This window comes from Dromaius novaehollandiae, chromosome 5 (genome assembly GCF_036370855.1).
Source record: "Dromaius novaehollandiae isolate bDroNov1 chromosome 5, bDroNov1.hap1, whole genome shotgun sequence".
Taxonomy (NCBI): Eukaryota; Metazoa; Chordata; class Aves; order Casuariiformes; family Dromaiidae; genus Dromaius; species Dromaius novaehollandiae.
In genome coordinates, this window is record NC_088102.1 from 44,286,332 (window position 1) to 44,305,314 (window position 18,983).

General features: G+C 54.6%; 3 protein-coding genes across 8 annotated transcripts in view; 1 reads left to right on the forward strand and 2 right to left on the reverse strand.

The window, feature by feature from the left end:
• Positions 1 to 509: 509 nt before the first annotated feature.
• FREY1 (Frey regulator of sperm-oocyte fusion 1) lies at positions 510 to 1,772 on the reverse strand. The gene is made up of 3 exons (XM_026107492.2): positions 1,689 to 1,772; positions 1,329 to 1,402; positions 510 to 794 (listed from the first exon to the last, which is right to left on the reverse strand). Exons 1-3 carry the CDS (start codon positions 1,754 to 1,756, stop codon positions 658 to 660), a joined length of 279 nt encoding a protein of 92 aa, XP_025963277.1. The 5' UTR covers positions 1,757 to 1,772; the 3' UTR covers positions 510 to 657.
• A 1,931-nt stretch (positions 1,773 to 3,703) lies between these two features.
• Positions 3,704 to 10,448, reverse strand: PEX16 (peroxisomal biogenesis factor 16). 2 transcript variants are annotated; one of them, XM_064512653.1, is made up of 11 exons: positions 10,235 to 10,448; positions 9,934 to 9,969; positions 9,375 to 9,451; positions 7,851 to 7,984; positions 7,435 to 7,541; positions 6,811 to 6,891; positions 6,152 to 6,304; positions 5,706 to 5,778; positions 5,281 to 5,400; positions 4,906 to 4,970; positions 3,704 to 3,878 (listed from the first exon to the last, which is right to left on the reverse strand). In XM_064512653.1, the coding sequence occupies exons 1-11, from the start codon at positions 10,374 to 10,376 to the stop codon at positions 3,763 to 3,765; spliced, it is 1,104 nt and encodes a 367-aa protein (XP_064368723.1). In that variant the 5' UTR covers positions 10,377 to 10,448; the 3' UTR covers positions 3,704 to 3,762. The 2 variants fall into 2 exon arrangements, with proteins under 2 accessions (XP_064368723.1, XP_064368724.1); XM_064512654.1 differs by having other exon boundaries at positions 3,704 to 4,104; positions 10,235 to 10,447.
• Positions 10,433 to 18,983, forward strand: part of LARGE2 (LARGE xylosyl- and glucuronyltransferase 2) — a 29,755-nt gene continuing 21,204 nt past the window's right edge. For 2 of the 5 annotated variants that reach the window (XM_064512638.1, XM_064512636.1), the window contains exons 1-2: positions 10,433 to 10,555; positions 17,230 to 17,389. The gene's annotated coding sequence lies outside the window, so the exon portion shown is untranslated. Of the gene's footprint in view, positions 10,556 to 13,070; positions 13,153 to 17,229; positions 17,390 to 18,983 lie in introns of those variants that run through there. The other 3 variants (XM_064512639.1, XM_064512637.1, XM_064512643.1) reach the window with 3 other exon arrangements.

Genomic DNA, 18,983 nt, shown 5'->3' on the forward strand with positions numbered 1-18,983 from the left:
AACTGTGATCACAGCAAATATTTTTTCCTTGTATCTAACCAGAACTGCCACTGTTGCAACATGCATCTCTTGCCTTTTGCCCTTTCCCTGTGCACTGCCAAGAGGAGTCTGGCTCTGTCCTCTCTATACCTGCCATTAGGTAGATGAAGACAGCAATATATCCCCTCTTAGCTTTCCTGCCTTAAGGCTGGGCAAACCCAGCTCCTTCAGCCTCTCTTCATACCTCATGTACCCCATCCCCCTAATCAGCCCCATGACCCTCCACTGGTCTTGCTCCAGTTAATCAGTGTTTTCCTGTCCCAGAGGCCCCAGACTGGGCATCACGCTCCAGGCACAAACTCGCAACACGCACACAAAGGGGAGCAATCACTTCCCTCGACGTGCTGGGTGCGCTTTTACTATCACAGCCCAGTATGCTGACAGCGCTTGTTGCCACAAGCGCACTGCTGGCTCCAGTTCAAGGTGAGGGCTGCTTTTTCTGCCGCACCGCTCCCCCTCCAGTGCCTGAGATGGGGCTCGGAGCAGTAGAACCCCTGCCCATTCAGTCCACGCTCACCCATGTGCCCTGCGGTCCTGCAGTGCAGCATTGCAAAGCACAGGGCAGGTGAAGTGGGGGTCTCCAGGGCCAGGCGGTGGGGGGCACACACGCATGCTGGCTCACAGATGGTCATCATAGTAGTACTCCGACATGTCGAGCTGATTGCGCTTGCTTTTACCAGCACTGCGCAGCCCTGCTGTCTGCGCCTGCGTTGCCCAGGTCCTGAAGCGAGGCTGCTTTGGCTTAACGCCGTAATCTGTGGGGACACAGCAGGGTGAGGGGGACGCAGGGATATCAGTGCCAGCTGAGCCCTGCTGTGCCCGGCGGCTGCAGCATTTCCCTTCTTCCCCAGTGGCTGCAGCTCACAGCCAAGGGAGCAGACAGGCTCTTCCTGCCCATGTCTCCCCACAGGAGATGGGGGACTGCTGCAAAGCATGTGAGGGCCAGCCAAGCTGCTTCTCCTCCCTTGCCTCCCCCACAGCAGTGTCTGCTGGCAGGCTGGGCTGGTGCAGGGGGGACGCAGCAGGTGGGGACTTGCAGAAGAGCTTGGCCAGCTGCCCCTGCTGAAAGCAGGCTTGGGCAGTGCTCCTGGCTGTGGTGGGGACCAGTGAGAGACCCCATCCTGGACCACAATGAGAGGTGCTCTCATGTCCCCTCGGTCAACCGACAAGTGCTGAGGAACAAGACCTGGTCGGCAGGTCTGTGTAGAGCTGCTGTGCCAGCTCCGTCCATGCATAGTAGAGGGCCCTGAGTGCACAGCCAGGGGCTGGGGGCAAGGAGCAAGCCGTACCATCCACCAGGCCAAAGTGCGGCTGCGGGAGCTCCAGCGGAGCAGAGAAATCCTCGGGGACAGAGTAGTCGACCCTGCAGAGGAAACGCGAAGGCAGGAATCAGCTGAGGCCCCCCCAGTGCTCGCTTGGTGTGCCCCACACCCAGGCACTAGGGCTGCCACCATTAGCTCCCATGCCCTGCTCATCCCCAGCGCCTCTCACCTCCTCCCAGGCCTGTCCTACCTCTGGAGGTGCTGAGCTTGGTGCAAGGGGCTGGGGAGGAAAGGCTGCACATGAGCTAGAGATGGGAGAAGGGACAGCCCTGTGGATACCCCTGCAGGTACTGCCATGGTGTGCAAAGATCACGAAAGCGCCATCACCTCTGGTGCAGGGGCCGAGGGAGCGCAGCTCCCAGCAGCACGGTGAGCAGCAGGAGCCAGCGCATCATGGGGCTTGGCAGCAGCCCCCAGGGCCCACGCACAAGCGGGTGAGCTCAGCCCTAGCACCCCGTCGCCTGCAGCATGTCCTGACATCATGCACCACAGCCACGTCACAAAGGGAGCCACCACCTTGGGTGGCCCTGGGGACACAGGGCAGCACAGCCAGGCTCCTGCACCTGGACCCAGCCAGCTGGGGTAGCAAGCAGGTTTCCGCCTGGATCTGCTGCCTCCTCCTCCTTGCCCTGCTTCATGGTGCCTCACCTGCTCACGGCTGCCCAGAGCCATTTCTGGGAGGAAACCTGGGGCTGGTGGGAGACCCCCCTCCATGGCCATGGGAAGGGCCTAGAGCACCCGGTACTGGCACCACGTCATCGGGGACACTCGCCAGCTGGGTCTGCTGTGTCAGGCATCAGGTGACTTGGAGCTGAAGCAGCCGTCGGCCCCACTGGTACAAAGTTTCCGGTCTTCGGCTGCTTTCCACACACTGCTTACCTCGAGCAACAGCTCAGCCACATCCTTCTGATACAGCTTTGATGACTGCTCCTCACTGAGCCAGGCTTTGGGAGGCAGCCCAGCCCACGGCCTCTGCAGCCTTCTCACCAAACCCAAGCCTCAGCAGGACTCCCCTGAGGCAGAGCATGACACAGAGCTGCATAGACCATGCTGGCTGCTCACAGCCCTCCCCCACTAGCGCACATCCCTTCAGTGCGTGTCACCTGGCAGCACCATGGCTGCTTCCCTACTCCCCACCATGGTGTTCCCCACCAGGGTGTTCCCTCTGCCTCCCTCTCAACCCTTCTGAAAGCAAATCCCTTCACCTCTGCAGTTCCCTCTCCCTACACGTTAACCCACACTTTCCAGGCTTTATAATCTTCAGCATCTTCCTCTATTAAAAGCCTGTGACCTGAATGGAGCACAGTCCCCAGCTTGCCACTTTTCCAGGCTGTTGCTGCATTACAGGGCATCACTGCCAGCTGAGGCAGTATCACAGACCCCATGCAATGCCAAAGCCCCAGGATTCCCCCCACCCACTGCTGAGGTCTGTTGGCCCCTGGGGTAGGGGTGGGTGTACCGTACCTATTTCAGATGCTGAGGCAAGAAGGCTGTGATCCCTGCAGCCCGAGAGTCTCTTAATGATGGGCTCGGGTAGGAATATTACTGTCACCCACTTTAAGTCAACTTCTGTTCAGACACAGGAGGCACTGCTGGCAGCAAGTTTCCAGCTGGTTAGCCCAATAGTGTGAATAGTGTCAGCAGCGGGACAGGCTGCTTGCGGGACTGACCCCAAGCTACAGAAGCCTCCACTGCAGCTGACTGGATAAACTGATGTCTCAGCTGTCCCCCAATTAGCAGAGTAGATAAAAGAGATGATGATAGCTGTCTAGGCCTCAGCTGGACCCTTTATTAAGTGCTGCACAGCAAAATCTGCTCTTCGTTTCTCTTCTTTTCCACCCTGGGCCAAGCCACTGAGTACCGGCTGGCAGCCATTCTGCAAACACTTCTAGCACACACTTAAGCAAAACATCCTACACACCATGGCTCTCCGTACCCACAGGGGAGCCCCAGGAAACTGGGGACTGAACCAGGCATCAGGAGTTGGAGATGCTACACACTCACCAGCTGAGCAACAGGTGGGGCCCTGTGCCTCAAGGCCAGGGGCAGAGGGAAAGGTCTTAAAGGGACAACATAATTTCAGATAGCAGCTCCCAGGCTAGACAGTTACAGAAGCTGTTCCTGCTGATCAAGAGACTTGATGGCACCCAATACCAGAAGACACAAGGGTATCCCTTGCAGGCAAGAAAAGAGACCTTAGGAAGATGAGGTCTTTCAGCTCAGTTCTTTCAGTTCAGTCAGTTTATTTGACAGACAAGCCCTGTCTGAGCAGACTGGCCAGGCATGGCCAACACAAGCAGGCTGCAGGTCTACCCTAGGCAGAACGAGGCAGGAGACTGCTCTCCGAAAAACACTGTGCTGACTAGCTTTATTATAGTCCAGCCATACAAAAGGAGAAAAATCAGGTGCTTAAAAAAGGGGTTGTCCCACCACCATCACTGCAGCCACAGCACTGTCCAGGGAAAGAAGCGGCCAGGATCTCTCCACACATGTAGTGTCCATCATTCACAGCCAGATCTGTTAAAAAAAAATTACATACACCCCCTCCCCCCACCCTGCAGAATGGGAGCTTCTCATTGATGGTTTAACTGAAAATCAGACAAGGTCAACATCCCTTCCCCAGCCTGCTTGCTCTCCTTAGAGACGTCCAGCCATGATCTTAGCAAAGAAGGGTCATCTTCTCATCAGCCCCAATTATAGAAATAGATTTTCTGCCAAGCAGGCAAGTAATCCATCAGTGGCCCTGAAACAAGAGAATAGAAGGACCAGGCAAGTGGAAAGGCCAGAAGCTGAAGCCGTATCTATATGGGGTGGATTCCCCCTTGCCATTATGATACGTATCAACCCAACTCCCTCATTATACTGAGAAAACTCAAGAATAAAATGGCTATTTTCACCAGGATGGGAGGCAACTTCAGAATGTGCCACCAGAGATCAGGTCAGGAAAATGTAGGGCACAAAACATAATCACGGGACACCATCTCCTCAGCGCTGACCTGCCTAAGCTCCAGTGGGGAGGGGGTTCTCTAATGTGCAAGGGAAAAACCTGCATGCAGTGAGTCAGGACACAGCTGTGGCACAGGAAAGAGGAAGACAACTCAGCAATAAGGAGCAGGTGCAGACACAGAAGCAACTGCAGCATAACAAAGATGCTTATGATAGCACACAGCTTAACGTAGGCTGCAAAGCCCCTCTGAAATCAGTAACAGGGGGAAGGGGTTCCTGAGCTAGCCAGCTTTGTGCCTTCCCTGTAGAAAGGGCCAGTCCCTCAATGCCATATTGCTGCCATGAACCACTCCAGGAAAGGCTTCACATCAGCAGGGAAGAGGGGGAGGTGAAATTCTAGCCCATGGCAAAGGGATCCATTCAGGTGAGGGACTTGGGAAAGAAAGACTTGGTTCAGCCCTTTGATTTACAAGCAGCTCCTGCCTGGGCCAGTAACTCTTGGCCACTGTCTACCCTTCAGGCCTGCACTGCAGACGCAGGATAAAGGAAAGGAGTTCTACCCAGGAGAGAGAGGGATACAGCAACTAGGCCCACTTACGTGTGACAAAGCCAAGTCCAGGCACATAATCAGCCAACAAGCGCAGAAGGAAGAGGATCCTGCCCCTAAGAAAGGAGAAAGCATGAACGAGTCCAGTGGGACGTTCTCCATCCCAGCTATTCAATGCACTAACAGTAGCGGCTGCATTTTATTCTTGTGAAGCTGATTTGTCTTGCTTGCCTCTTTGGTAGTCCCCCGCTCAAAACTGCGAGATGAGTCTTTAATCTTCTATTTAACCTGAGCCCGCTCTATCACCCTTGCTCATATTAACCTGGTCACAGGCATCCAGACCGCTTCAAATTTGCCCACCCAGTCACCTGATGCTACCCTCCGTTAAGCAAAATTTTCAGCAAAAGCCCATCGGGGCCCCCTTACTCTGAATATCGGTCATAGAAAGGAGATCTCAGCAGGTAGTACAGCAGTAGGATGGTTCGTCGCCTCAGCTCTGCACGTTCTCGCCTGTTCAGGTCTTTCAGATCACTCAGCAAGCTCAGACTGGAAGAAGGGCAGAGAGCTAACTCATGGCAACAGCAGCCAACAGGGAAAGGAGAGTGGGTCTCCAAATACCCTCCATTCTAAGCTCCATGCAGAGCAGACTGCTCCAGCTCTTCCAGATGGGTAGTATAGAGAAGAGAATCCTAAGAGGTGCTGCAGAGGATATCTAAATGTTTGAATCACCCAGCTAAAAAAACAGACCAGCCCCTGTGCACAATTCAGCCAGAAGGGCCCGCCCTGGGTGGAAATGTGATGGTCAGACATCCCCCAACCCCAAAACACTCACAAAGGAACTTTAGACTGACCTTGAGATGTCCAGGATTGCTGAGAGGAGCCAGGGCTTCCACGACCTCTGGCCCCACACTCCTAAACTCAGTACTAGAAACAGACAGTCAAGGAATGGAAAGAACCAAACACAGCTAATAAAAGGTACATGGACAAGTGATCCTCTGGGTACCAGCAAAGCTCTACAGAGCTCAAGAGAATACACCCCAAGGCAGTGCCAGAGGGCACCAGGGAAGGGGTTGGAGGACTTGTGCCCACAGCTTAAGCGGCTGATGCTGGCTGCCAAGGTGAAGGATGAGGGAGGGGTCCCCAGGCCCCTGCATAAGCAGAACAGCACCAATGCTTGAACAGTGGAGAGGAGCATGGTGCTGCACTCCTGTGCACTTGGCTTGGTGGCCGAGTCCACAGCACCCTCTGCTGGCACACGGGGTACAGCATGTGCCCTCACGCAGCCAGGGCAGGATACAGTGGAGTAGAGGGCGGGTAATGTAGACAGATTCTGCGATGGTTTCTTGGAGGCCCAGAGGGGTGGGAGGCTGGTTCATCTCCTCTGATCTTCGGCTCTGGGTCTCCTCCCTCTGCTGGGGAGACCCCCAGTGCCTGGACTGGAGGGATGGGGCTGAAACAGGCAGATCAGGTCACTAACACAAATAGTACCTTTCTACACCATTCCCCATACTACCACCCTGCTGCTTTCCACACTGTGAAGGGGTGAAACAGGAGACCTCGAAGAGCTGTGGACACTGCAAGACTGTGGCTGCCCCCTCCCTATGCCTGTGTTTCCCAAGCTATTGCAGCTTACCAACACACTCAGAATTTGCCTCCAGAAGGGACAGAGCAGGGAGAGATGCTCTAAGACCCATGCTCCTCAAAGCACGGCCACACTGAAGACTTGTCTCCATTGCACAGGTCACAGGCCAAGTCAATTCTGAGTGCTGCACAATGTGCCTGGATCCACTCAATGTGCCTGAATCCATTACTCTGATGCCCCCCCAGGCAGGGCTCAGTGACAGGCCGAATATGTCCCCATACAGGTTGATCTTTATTGCCCACACCCAGACCATATATAAAGGGCACAGAGAAGAAACAGACAAGGAAACAACCTCAACTGGCATAACTACTTACTGCTCTGGAGAGACCGCACAACACGGCTAGAACGCCTGCCAACATAGGTCTGATCCTTCCCTGAGGAATTGCCTTCCACGTCTGCAGGAGAAAACATCAGACTTCAGAGGATCACATCTCACCCCAGAAATGGCAGCACCCTTCTCTACATCACCAGCTAGAACCCTCCTCCATTAGGACAACACTTTCATTCCAGCTTTCTTTTCTCAGGAGGAGGCAAGCTGACTGGACTGAATGCTTATGTAGAGCAAACTGGGTTGTCCTGAAGGGCCTAACATTAAGCAGTGCTGCCAGAGGTAAATCCTCACAACATCGCCCAGGCCTAGGAGGTCTTTCTTCACCCTCAGACTGGTGGACATAGAGCTTGATTTGCAGCCCACCCTGCTGTTTCAGGCTTAGACCCATTATCCTCTGCCTCTTCCCTCCAGGCTGTAAGGCAACGTTGTCCCTAGCTAACCCTGAGACGCAAAAGGGCACGCTCTGCAGAGGATGTAAAGCACAACACAACTCAGCTTGGCACATGGAACTCTTACGGCTCCCTGTGCTGCTCCAGCCACTGCCCTGATGAGGAAATCCTAGCAGGCCAAACAGGGTGCCAAGCCAACGCTAGCACTGAGGGCTCACCTTGGGGGTGGAGAGGCTGCTGCTGCTCCCTGTTCAACGGCACAATGGGAGGAGATGTCTGGATGCCCGCTTTGTACCACAGCAACAGCAAGAGACGCAGGATGGCTCTGTGGGCAGACACACAGGGAAGCCTTCAGCACCAGGCTACGGAGCTCTGTTCCTGCTGTACTCACAAGGTGACTCCTCCAGAGGAAGGAAACACTCAGGTCTGCTCAGAGCAACCATTGGCAAGGTGAGAGGGGCAAGCGCCCCTTCCATGGCATAGCATCCAGCATATTGTGAGACTCCAAATTCCCCCAGCCTCAGGGACAGGCAGCTCAGCCCTGCTTGGGCTTTCACCTGGGGTACTGCCAAGCCCTCTCCAGATCCCCTTTCCAAGCTCATGCAGCCCCTTCCCCTCCGTCTGTGGCACTTACTTAGCCAGCTGGATGAGGACAATGATGGTCCATCGGCCCATCTCCCCCCACACCCTGGCTGTCCCCATCTCTGCAAAGACCTCCACACATTCTAGCACGCTCAGCCAGGTCAGCAGCTTCTGCTGGGGCAGTGACTGCAAAACACAGAGAGGGAGGAAGGGGGAGAGGAGGCAAGTTCTGCTTGAGAGTTAAGAGGGGTAGAAGCCAGCCCAATTTGGTGGGACTCTCAGAACTAAGCACCAGATGGCTTTGGAAACCACAGACTGGGAGACAGAAGTAGTGCCTCTCCTGGGGTCATAGTCTACAAGCAACCTCACTACTCTACCTCCAAGCAGTGGCAGACCCAGAAATCCCAAAATTATCCAGAGCTGCTATCCCAGAAATGGAGCATGTCACAGCTGCCTGCTGGATTGCTTTCTACTCCAGCTAAAACAGCATCACAATCTCCTGGGTTGTGGCACAGCACCTGAACTCCACAGCAAAACTCTTTCTTTCTCCTGTTCTAGAATTGGGATACATGCTGAACCTCCACCCTGGTTAGAGGTGATGAGGCAGGACACTCGCAGTACAGGGAAGGAAACCTGGAGCCCACAGTCACACTAGAGCAACAGCCTGCTAAATACAAGTTCACAGCATCAGTCTGTATCCCAAGCATCAGCCCCAAGAGAGTGGGGTTCCTTCAGCCTGGACCCATGCTCCCCAGAGGAGAACTTGCTGGTGCTGTCAGCCACAGGATTTAACCTGTATTACTTGAAAGGCATCAATTAAGAAGACACTGCTGCAATTCCCTTCACCTCATGCTCAGTCTTTAACAGCCAGGGAAGCAAGCCTTCTGCATGTTTGTTTGCTACATACCTGACGTTCCAGTTGCCTACCTGGGCTGACATTGAGCCTGACACACCCAAACCCACAGGACAGACAGGCTTGCTACAAGAGAGGCGTCCCCCAAAAACCCTTCTCCTCTTTCTCCAAAGGCTCTAACAACTACGGAAAGCAAGTCTGGGGCTCTTGCAAAACAGAAGGTGCTTAAATAAAAGTTTTACTCAATACCCTAGGCAGAATGATGCAAAGGGACTATTGGACTGCATCAGTCCTCCAGTCCTCCTTCAGTGCTCCATAACCACTGCTCAGGAAATGACAATATTCATTTGGTGATATTTTTAAATATCAAGTTCTGAACTTCTCAAAAAAACCAAAAAATGCCCCAAAACCCCCCTAAACAAACAAACAAAACCCACCCACAAACCAACAAAAAAACAAAAACAGCAGAGCTCCTGGCACAACTCAGGGCCTGATCTCTATAGTCCAGGGAGCACTCTGGCCACTCCTCCAAGCCACGAGCTATGGAGCATGATTGCCATTTACCATGCATTCAGAGAGTGCCTGTGGCACTCTACAAACTTGATACCAAAGAGACACCACAGCAAAGCCCTGGTAGTTTCTACAGACACTCCCTGAGAATGTAGCTTCTGCAAGCAAAAAACACATGTTCCAAATCCTTCTTCCCACACACTGCAGCCTTACCACAGGCAAGGTCCGTTGAAGCTCCTTTCGGAGGATCCAGTCATTTAGTAACACCAGGAGGTTGGAGGCAGAGTACACTAGACGAAGAAGAGAACGGGAACAAACTAAGCACAGGATGCATGAAAGTCAAAACAGAATACAGACTATCGCCCTTTCCTTCTGCTAGAGGGTGAGGACTGAGATGTGCAGATTCCTCCTTAGCTGGCAGGAGACGCAGCCAGGAGCAATGTGAAGAGAACAGGTTCTGAGAGAAGAAGGTGCTCCAGGAGCATGGCTCCACACACAACTGTGCAAAGGCTGAACCATGAAACCATCAATGCAAATCAAGTGGCAAATACCAGCCACTACTACTGGGGGGAATAAGAAACGCCAGCAGAACTGAGACAACAACCAACAAAGGAGCAACCTTTCTTCTCCATGCACAGACAGCCTCATCAAGCCCCCCGCAGAAGTGAGGCTTGCAGCCGCGCTCGGGAGCCGGGTTACCGCGGCCACGGAGCAGCAGGGCTCGGCACGGCTCCCCCCTGCACACGCAGCTGCCGCGGGGCCGCCTACGTACCAAGCTCCGACAGCTCGTGGGAGTCCGAGAAGCGACCTGCGAAGGGAGAGAGCAGCTAGCACGCAGCGCCCGCGCCGCCGGGCCCCGCGCAGCCCCTCCGGCGGCAGCTGCGCAGGGCCCCGCCGTCCCCCGGCGGAGGCGGAGCCCCAGCACCCCGCAGCCGCGCGGCGCGGTGCGGAGCCGGCCGGGCCCCCGCCAGCGAGCGGCCCCGCGCCGCCCTCGCGGCGAAACGGCCGTTAACGGGCGCCCGCGGGGCGGGGGGAGGGAGGCAGGCCCCGGCCGCCCGGGTCCTCCCCCGCACCTGGCAGCAGGTAGGAGAGGCCCCGCACGGTGCCCTCCAGCTGGGCCGTGGCGGCCGGGTGCCGCTTCACGTAGTCCTGGTAGCGCTGGCACAGGAGGCGCAGCCACGCCACCGGGCCGCCGCAGGCCGCCGCCGCCGCCATGGCCCCGCACGGCCCTGCGCGCTTCCGGGAGCCGCCGCCGCCACCGCGCCTGCGCCGCCCGCCCCGCCCCTCGGCACCGAGCGGGGGCAGGCGCGGCAGCCGAGCGCCGAGCGGCCGATGGGCGGCCGGGAGCGGGGTTAAAGAGCCGGGAGCGGGCGGCGCGGCAGCGGCCGGGACAGGTACCGGGGGGGAAATGCGTCCTGCCGGCACCGGGGGCGGGCCGCGAGTGCGGCGGGGGAGGTGGGTGCCGGCTGGGACCCCACGGAGGGGCCGCCGGGTGAGGGCCGGGAGAGGAATGGGGGGGGGAGCGAGGGGCCGGTTGGTGTGTGTGGGGCCGGGTGGGGGGGCAGGGGGGTGTAGGGATGGGTAGGGGGCAGGTTGGGGGGCAGGGGGATATGGGGGGGCAGGTTGGGGGGAGGGGTGTAGGGGGGTGGGGGGCAGGTTTGGTGGGGGGATGTTGGGGTGTGTGGGGGGCAGGTTTTGGGGGGGGAGGGCACCTGGTGCTGGCCTGCGCCCCGGGACAGGGGTGTGTGAGTGTCTGTGTGTCCATCCGTCCGTCCGTCCCCTGTGCTCCTGGACGGCCCCGGCGTGCGTGGGCTGCCCCCCATTCCCCTGCAGGAAGGCCCAGGTGTTGCTCCCCCCTCGTGAGGGGGCTGTAGGAGCCCTTTGCAGGGGGAGGAGGGCACGTGGATGGGAGAGGTGGAAAGCCGGGCTGGGATTAAACCCCTCCTTGGGGCTTCAGAAATGGTCTCGCTGCGGGTTTGGGTGGGTGAGCTGTAAGAAGTATTTTTCTTCCCCTGCATTTAAGTGAAGTACTACCTCCGCTATCATTAGAGCGAGGTCTTCTCTTTTAAAGGTTGGCGGTAAGCACTTTAAAACTAGTTCTATCCGAAACAGCAGATTGTTTTGCTGTCGGCTGTGTCCCAGGAGGGGGTGAAGTTGGGCTGGTGGTCGGCTGGGGTCTCTGGGAGAGGTGTTTGTCGGACGGTGCAGCCGATGCAGTCGGAGGGTTTCTGCTGTGTGTGCACTTGGCGTTCGAGGGTCTCGGACCAGGTGTCCACTCCATCCGTCCATGGTCTTACCTGCTTGGTGTGATCTAGTGTGTGATACCTGCCTCCCTAAAGCATCAGGATTATTCAAGGGAGTTATTAAATCTGATAACAACTTTCTGTCAATGTTATTAAAGACAGGGTGCAGGCTTTTGAAGTGGTACGTACCAAATGCTCACACGATGGAGGCTGATACATGTGTTCATGTTGCTAGTCAGGAAGGCCTGTACCCTTCTAGGGGATTTGTTCTGGTCTACACCCAGGGACTATGTTTGGATCTCTCCTTGGCAGACATTTGAGAACCATCTTTTTGCATCTGGCAAGGTCTTTATTTATGGAAGGGTAAGGTGTGACAGACCATTCAGGAGCAGCTCTGGCTCTTCTAGAAGACTAAGTTACATGTGCCCGCTTGCTGGGTGTGGGGCGGGAGGAGATGCTGCAGGAGGTGATGCAAGCTGAGGCCAGCAGCTGGAAAAAGTGTGTGTGAGGAGATGGGGATGGGGGACCCGCCAGCCTCATGTGCTTTTTCTAATGTGTGTGAGTCTCTTGCTGCCCTAGATCAGTGAGAGAAGCTTCAGAAAAGAGGGACAGACAGACAGAACAATGAAGAAGGCAGGAGAAGAGAAGGTGGTCGGGGCTGTGCAATTAGTGATGTTGGCACCTCCTTGCTCTCTCCTGGAGCCCTTACATTAGCAGTGCTGGAGGCTTGCGTGGCCACTGTCATCCTGCAGTCAGGGCACTGAGTCTTCACTGCACTCCAGTGCTAACTCCCACTTTGTGTGTGGGAGGCTGAAGCACAGGACATCTCTGGCTGCAGCCAGGTAACCTGCAGCCTGTTGCAGAAGGGGGAATCGGACCTGTGTTCCTGCACGTCTTTCCTTCCCACTGGTGCTGGGCTCTGCTGGCTGCAGTCCCGTTCTGCCTCCTGCCACAGCTCAGCTCAGTCCAGCCCGGCCAGGGCGAGCACTCCTGTGCTGAGCCTACCTGGCCAGCACTGCCCCTGCCCGGCTTCCCCTCCGCTTTGCGTGCTGCTTGCCTGGGCTGGGTCCGGCCCTTGGCACTCCTTGTGCTGCAAAGATCTGTGTGCACAGGTGTGGATACAGGTGCACACCTCAGTGCTGAAATATGGCATCCTGGCCCTTGAGTTTGTGCGTGGTTCATAAGGAAGGTGTTTCAAGGCCTCTTGCAGGTCTCCTCAGTGCAAACAGAGCTCTGCGGAGCTGCTCCTCCTTCTTCCTGTCCAGTTACCTCCACACAATAGATGCAGCGTGTGCCTGCAGCTTCCACTGCAACAATTACAGTTGCATGGGCAGGCGCTTTATCCTTTCTGATCTCCCCTCTTCTCCCCCCCTCCCCAGGGGTTTGTTTTCCAGCAGGCTGAGTTTAAAAAGGGCATGAGATACTGCTGGCAAACAGTCTGGCACTAAATAAACCTTTTTAGTCAGAATCACATGGATTAGACCCAACTTTCCATTTACACACAGTGCTACCTGTGAGCTCCTCTGAAATGCATGGTGGCTGGGCTGCTAGTGTAAAGCACCTCCATATCAAAGTAGGGGTGAGGGAGTATGTGAAGCCGCTGCTCGTGACTCTAGGGGCATATCCAGTGCAGACTGCTGGAGCTACTCTCTCGCTCTCTTTCAAGGAGAAGTCCTGTCTGTGCCAGACAGCAATCCGAGAGCCGGCTGCCTAGGAGACTGCCAAAGACACCTTGTCTTCAGCCAGAGGTGAAGCTTGATGCACAAAGTCCTTGGGCTTCTCTGAACAGCATAACTAGATAACTAGTGCTGTTCTGTCCCCGAGTGAGAAACTTCTTGGAAGATGCTTTCTCCTCATCCCTTGTCCTTTGCCTCCCTCCCATCCACTGTCTGTTGCTTCTCCTTTTTCTGTTAATCTCCCTCCTGCAGTGAGTGAGTTTGGAGGACAGTTTGAGTAACAACCTAGCGACTTTTATGGTAAATATGCTACAAGAGAGCACTGCGGGGGGGAACCGACTGCTCCTCAAAGCAGCTGACAGCCCATAAGGTTGGGCAAAACTTAAATTGCTTTGGCTTATAGTTCTTACAGAGGTGGTAGGAAGCAAAACTGGGTTAAGGGGCTAATTTCTCTCTCCACTGTACCGGGGAAGATCTCTGAGCAGTGCCTTTGTTAGCACTTACTGTCAGTCTAGGTGCTGAAGGCTGGTGCTTACTGGAAATGCCCTGGCAGTAGCTGAGACCAAATGATTCCTCTGCTCTGATGAGGGGTGCAGGCTCAGCGGTAATTGCACAAAAAGAAGCAAACCAAAAAGCAAGCAGACTCTGCTAGCCTATCAGCAGATACAGTGCTGAAGTCTAGCTTGCTTGGCTGCCAGCATCTTGTTCTTTGCTGCTCAGATCTGCAAGACCGTTTCTGGGCAGACTGACCCCAGGCAGAGCACTGCCATGAGCTGGTTGTTCCTAAGTAAGCCTTGCTCAGAGTATGCCTGGTGCAGACCATGCCATGTGCTGGGGTAGGTGAAGACGTTATTTCTTTGGTACATACATTTGCCTGCATTAGACCTGGGGAGCAGGATGTCGTAGAGGAATAGACATAATGCATTAACATGTGGCTGTATCTTGAGAGGCTGGTAATTATGGGGAAAGGTGATGTTCTCCCCATCCGTGTTTTCCTGCTATACTTCATCTGCCTCCATGAGGGAAGGAGCCTGCCAGTGTGAGATCTAGGAGAGAGAGGAATGCATTTTTTTTCTACTGTGGTTTGAAGAGAACAATCCTGGTGTGGGATGAGGTAGCCTTTCTGGCCCTGTCTCCATAGGAGCATCCCTTCCTGCCCTGCTCAGCTCCTGCGCTGTGCTATGACAGTCTATTTTCTTTGCTTCTGGGTGAGCTCAGCCAATCCCTTGGAATAGCTGGGGATAAATTGTGACTCGCTCCAAATAACCTGTAGGCAGATGCCTGTCCAGAGAGTATTTTAGTCCGTGACACATGAGCCCCGTCTAGAATGGAAGGCCTGATTCACTCATGGTATCTCAGGAGGCTGACACCTTTCAGGAGAGCTTCAAATTTGTGTCCAAATGAGGACACAAGGGCAATGAAGCATACCAAGCTCTGAGCATAGTGTTGCTGGTGTTGTGCACCCCTGATCCCAGACCACCCTCCCAAGGCCTGGAAAGACAGCAACTAACAGGAGATGTTGTAGTTCTTGTGCCTCTGAAGTGGTGTTGGAAGGTTTATTGCTTGAAGCAGTGGTCTGAGGAGAAGGAAGCCCAGGTCAAACAAGCTGGAGGAGGGGCTTTAATGGGCCTTGTGACCTGGAGGCATTTCATTGCTGTCCTCTGTGTTGTGGTGCCACTACCCTTCCCAGCTTGGTGGAGACTTGGCACCTCGTGAGAGGGGTTTTTTTTTTGCTTCCTGGGAGGAACAACATGTCTGCAATATGTGCAGAGCCTCCTGCATCCAGATGCCTTTTCCAGAAAGCTATTTAGAGCTCCAGGCTGTTGCTTTGATAACTCTGTTCTCCGATTCATTAGCAGTGTGCAGTCCAAATCTGCCTGTGTTAAAGGCTTAGAGAGAGAGGCAATATCTTTTAATAACTGTGTGGTGCAGTTGGAAAAAACTTCTGGACATGCAGTTGTCTGGTGGCCTGGATTAAGGGAAACACTTCAAGGGAGAAATTCAGCTGGTTCCCTGGGTACTGAGAGAGATGGTGCTGTTGCAATCACAGCATTTGGGTGAAGGGGTCAACTGCTCTTGGTTTCTGGTTCTGCCTTTTCTCCCCGCTGCCTGCACAAGCTGTCTCTCTTGACCACGTTCCCTGTCTCCTGCCTCCCCTTTCCCCTGCCTCAGGAAGGTGGGTGACCCAGGGATCAGTCCCACCATGCCACAGGTCTTGCAGGCCCCATGTTTGGTGCTGTGTAAATAGTGCCAGGTGGCTGAGTTGTAGCAGTTGGTTGTGAGCTCCACCCTGGAGATTAGACTCTTGCCATATGTGTTTGGGAAATTTGCTTTCCCTGTGACCTTGGTGGCAGTGCTGTGGAGGATCCTGCTGGCCAGTGCTACCTTGCGTAGCAGACGTGCTTGGCTCTCCTCATTCTTTACTAGCTGTGCTGAAGGTGCCTTCAGTTATCCAACTCTTTGTTATCGAAACCACTCAGTCTCATTCCCGGCAGCTTCCGCTTCCTATTCCAGGTGGGTGCCTGAGGCTTGACTCTTACCTGGTAAACTGCTCCCTGTAAATGCAGGGCTCTGGTAAGCTAGAGGGAGGCTTGTGACTTTCCCAGCTGCAAAGGGGACATGGGCCAGGCAGATTCTGCATCCCAGTTCACACTGTTCCCCCAGCTCTAGAAGTGTTTGAGGATTCCCACCTACAAACCCTTTCAGTCTGAGGTGGGAGCTGACAGATCAAGGCAGGAAGAGGGGGGATGACAGAGGAGACATCTGTTTATTGACATATGCCGTAGTGTACCCTTCTGTCCATATGTGTTCTCTGTCGCTAGCTGCCTTCTTCTAGCCAGATACTGTGGGAGATTTGCAAAGCAGAAGTAGCATCAGCCTTTGTGTTGCTGGAGGAGGATTTTGCTGAGCAACTGTGGTGCTGTACTTCTTCATTGGAGTTGCTGGATTTCACTGTTCAGGTGGCAGCTATTATGAAGTATTTCTTATTACAAGCCCTTGTTGGGATTGATGTTGCTTTTCTTGTTTCATATTGTGCCACACCAGGCTGATCTAGGATTTACTGTGGCTAGAGAGGTGTAATTGGTGCTGTGGCAGGGCTGCCTGTGGTGCGCAGTCAGCAGTGTGTTGTACACTTACTTCTCTGTTCAGGGTTTTCCAGCAGGTGGGACAGACCAGGGAGACATTTTCAGTAGATTTTTTTAATCTGGTTTGAGGGTCCTATTTCCCCTGCATTTCTGCAATATGTTAACAGAGTGGCATTAAGTCAAAACTCCTACTCCTCTGCCTGTTTTGCTGCAGCCTACTTGTGTGATCTGGGGTAAACTGCTTTCTGTCTCTGTGCTTCTGGCTTAGGGTTTCCCCATGACAAGGGGGTGATAATTCCTATGTCCTGCTGGGAGTAGGGCTCACCCATTTCAGCCTGTGGATGTGGGGTGAGTGTGCCCAGCCCCCTGGGGGCTGGAGGAAAGGGGTGTGCTGGGTGAGATCCCAGCATGGGGTGGATGCCCTTTCCTCTGAAGGGAGGTGATGTGCAGGCTGCTCTGCTCTCTGCAATGAAAGCTGCATGGTGGCTTTTGTCTGTGTGTTCTCTCTCCTCTGCCTTCATGCCTTCTCCTTTCCCTGCTGTGCACCTATCTGTATAGACTCCCTTGACTCCCTTCCTGGGACTGTGTAGGGTGTGTTACAGAGGTTCAGGTTACTGGACTTGATAGTTTATCCCTTCATTGGCTTACAAGCTAAACACTTGCTGCTGCTATCATTCGGGAGGGGGCCAGGGCACTCATGTCCTTCCCCCAGCTCTTCTTCATACTGAAGAGTTGGTGTGAGGACTCGCATGTGTTGCTATGGAGCACAGTGACTGTGGCTTTGCCAGCACTTCTGGGGACATGTGCACAGTTCTTCTCACCTGGGTGGGGAATGTGTTACAGGACCGAGCTCCGATTTGGAACTGGGTACATGCAACACACAGATATTCCCCTATGGGCTTGTTGGGTAGCCTTGGGTGATGCTGAGGTGTGCTTTGCAAAAGGCTGCAGGAAGGTACTGGACCAAGGCATTGCATGGTGCTGCTTGGCTGTGCAGGGGCCTGTTCCCAGAGCTCTTTTGAGCAGTAGCTTTTCAAATGACTGTTTGTCTTTTGGGTTTCAGGTGACAGCAAGCTGCAAAACCCCAGGTACATCTGGGATGTGCTCTCTGCCCATGAAGATGAGAACCCCTAGTTAGAGAGTGGTCCTCACAGTCACCACCAGGCATTTCCAGCTTCTTCAGCTGCTCCCAGGTACCCTTGCAACATTGGCAGCCTCCAAAGGTTGGTCCTCTTGCTTGTCTAGTAGACAGGTTACATGTGCTCATTCCCCTGCTGTCTTAGTGCTTCTATACCCAAATTGGTAAGTCAGGGATAACTGCATGGCAGAAGGTCTTGGTGCTGCAGGCTCCCTCTCTACTTGGTGTGGAGGTTTTTGAGGCCCATCAGGAGATTCTGGAGACAACACTGACACTTGTAAGCCCCCAGGGCCCAGGTCTCTGAAGGAAAAGACTCAGGCTGTGTGTCCTCCCTGCCCCAAATCCTTGGAATAAAGTGTGGTCCCATCTCTATGGCTGTTTCAGTGGGACTTCCCTTGAACATGCATGCCTGGATCCTTCTCCTCAAACCCTATTGTTGTCTGTTGCCTCTTTCTAGTGTAGTAGATGATAGGTGACTTGAACCTGGGCTGAGGAGCTGGAGGAAGCTCTCAGGACTAGAGGAAACGGGCCCCCTTCTGAAGGCTGAGAGCCTGTCCTAATGTTGTTCTGCCCTAGCAGCTTTCTTCTTTTCCATCTGTCCCTTGCACCAAGTGTTTCTGTGGGGCCACTGTTCTCAGTGGCTGCCTCTCCTACCCCTCATTAGTGCAGGGCTTGGCATGCCAGCAGGAGGGGGCCTCAGCGTGTCTGCGCCTTGATCGGATTTGTCAAGGCTCCTTCCCTTTTCTTCCTGTTCATTGAGGGCTGAAACAAAGCAAACAGAAGAGAGGAATTCCAAAGAATAGGAGCAAGGGAAGAGAGGAACGCTGGAGTGACAAGCTGCCCCTGTACGCAACCCCCCCCTCCCCCTTCCTGCTCTAGTGGGGCAAAGCTGGAGGCAGAGCATTTGGGGAGGTGAGGCCTTTCCCCAGCACCCTTGTTCCCAGCTCTGTTGCCAGCTGCTTTGCTCCCAGTGCTGTGGAGCTGTTGCATGCTGCAGCCCAGAGAGCTCCTGACCCCATTGCCTATGTAATTTCCAGGGTGAGGTTGTCCCTGTTACATTGAAGTGCCAGCAGTGAGAGGAAAGGAGGCCTGGGCCTGCTGCCTCCTCTCAGCACAGGCATGAGGACCTAAATGGATCTTGAGTGAAACAGGCTGTTGTTTGAACTGCTTTGTTTGTCGTGGGCTGTGGTAAAAGGTTTCCCTCTTTACCTGTGCCAGGAAAGTTTCTCCTGTCAGCCAGCCCAGCACAGAGCTGAACATCCTGTGTAGATGCCGGGGCAGCAAGGCACCAGCCCCTCCCCAGCCTGTGGCCAGATAAGCACTTGAACAAGGCCATTCTGTGCAGCCAGGTCTGGGAAGTAGAAACAAATGTGGCTTGGCACTTGTACGGTTTCCCAGGAGGCAGGGGACTCAGGAGGGGGAGTCATGGCCAGCCAAGCCAGGCTGTCACAGGTGGAGCTTCATTCTGTCTGAGAGAGCTCCCTACCTTCTCTTCCATCTCCAGGCCATCTTGCAGGTTCCTCTTCATTCTGCCCTCAGCCCCACTATGGATTGGCAGGGGAGGCCACAGGATGCTAAGGAGCCCCAGCATTAAGTACTTGAGGAGGAAATGCATCCCCATCAATGACCACCTTGCATTTAAGCCACAAGGAACAGCCCTTATGTCACAGTCTATGTTT

Bases quoted from the DNA above. Each gene is read 5' to 3' on its own strand.
- FREY1 (XM_026107492.2), bottom strand. From the start codon at position 1,756: ATGATGCGCTGGCTCCTGCTGCTCACCGTGCTGCTGGGAGCTGCGCTC. The intron at 1,403-1,688 runs GTGATGGCGCTT...TTTCCTCTGCAG, and splicing joins CCTCGGCCCCTGCACCAGAG to GGTCGACTACTCTGTCCCCG. The intron at 795-1,328 runs GTACGGCTTGCT...GTGTCCCCACAG, and splicing joins GCACTTTGGCCTGGTGGATG to ATTACGGCGTTAAGCCAAAG.
- PEX16 (XM_064512653.1), bottom strand. From the start codon at position 10,376: ATGGCGGCGGCGGCGGCCTGCGGCGGCCCGGTGGCGTGGCTGCGCCTC. The intron at 5,401-5,705 runs GTCAGTCTAAAG...CCCTTCTTCCAG, and splicing joins GCAATCCTGGACATCTCAAG to TCTGAGCTTGCTGAGTGATC. The intron at 3,879-4,905 runs GTAAGTGGGCCT...TTTTTTTAACAG, and splicing joins TGGACTTGGCTTTGTCACAC to ATCTGGCTGTGAATGATGGA.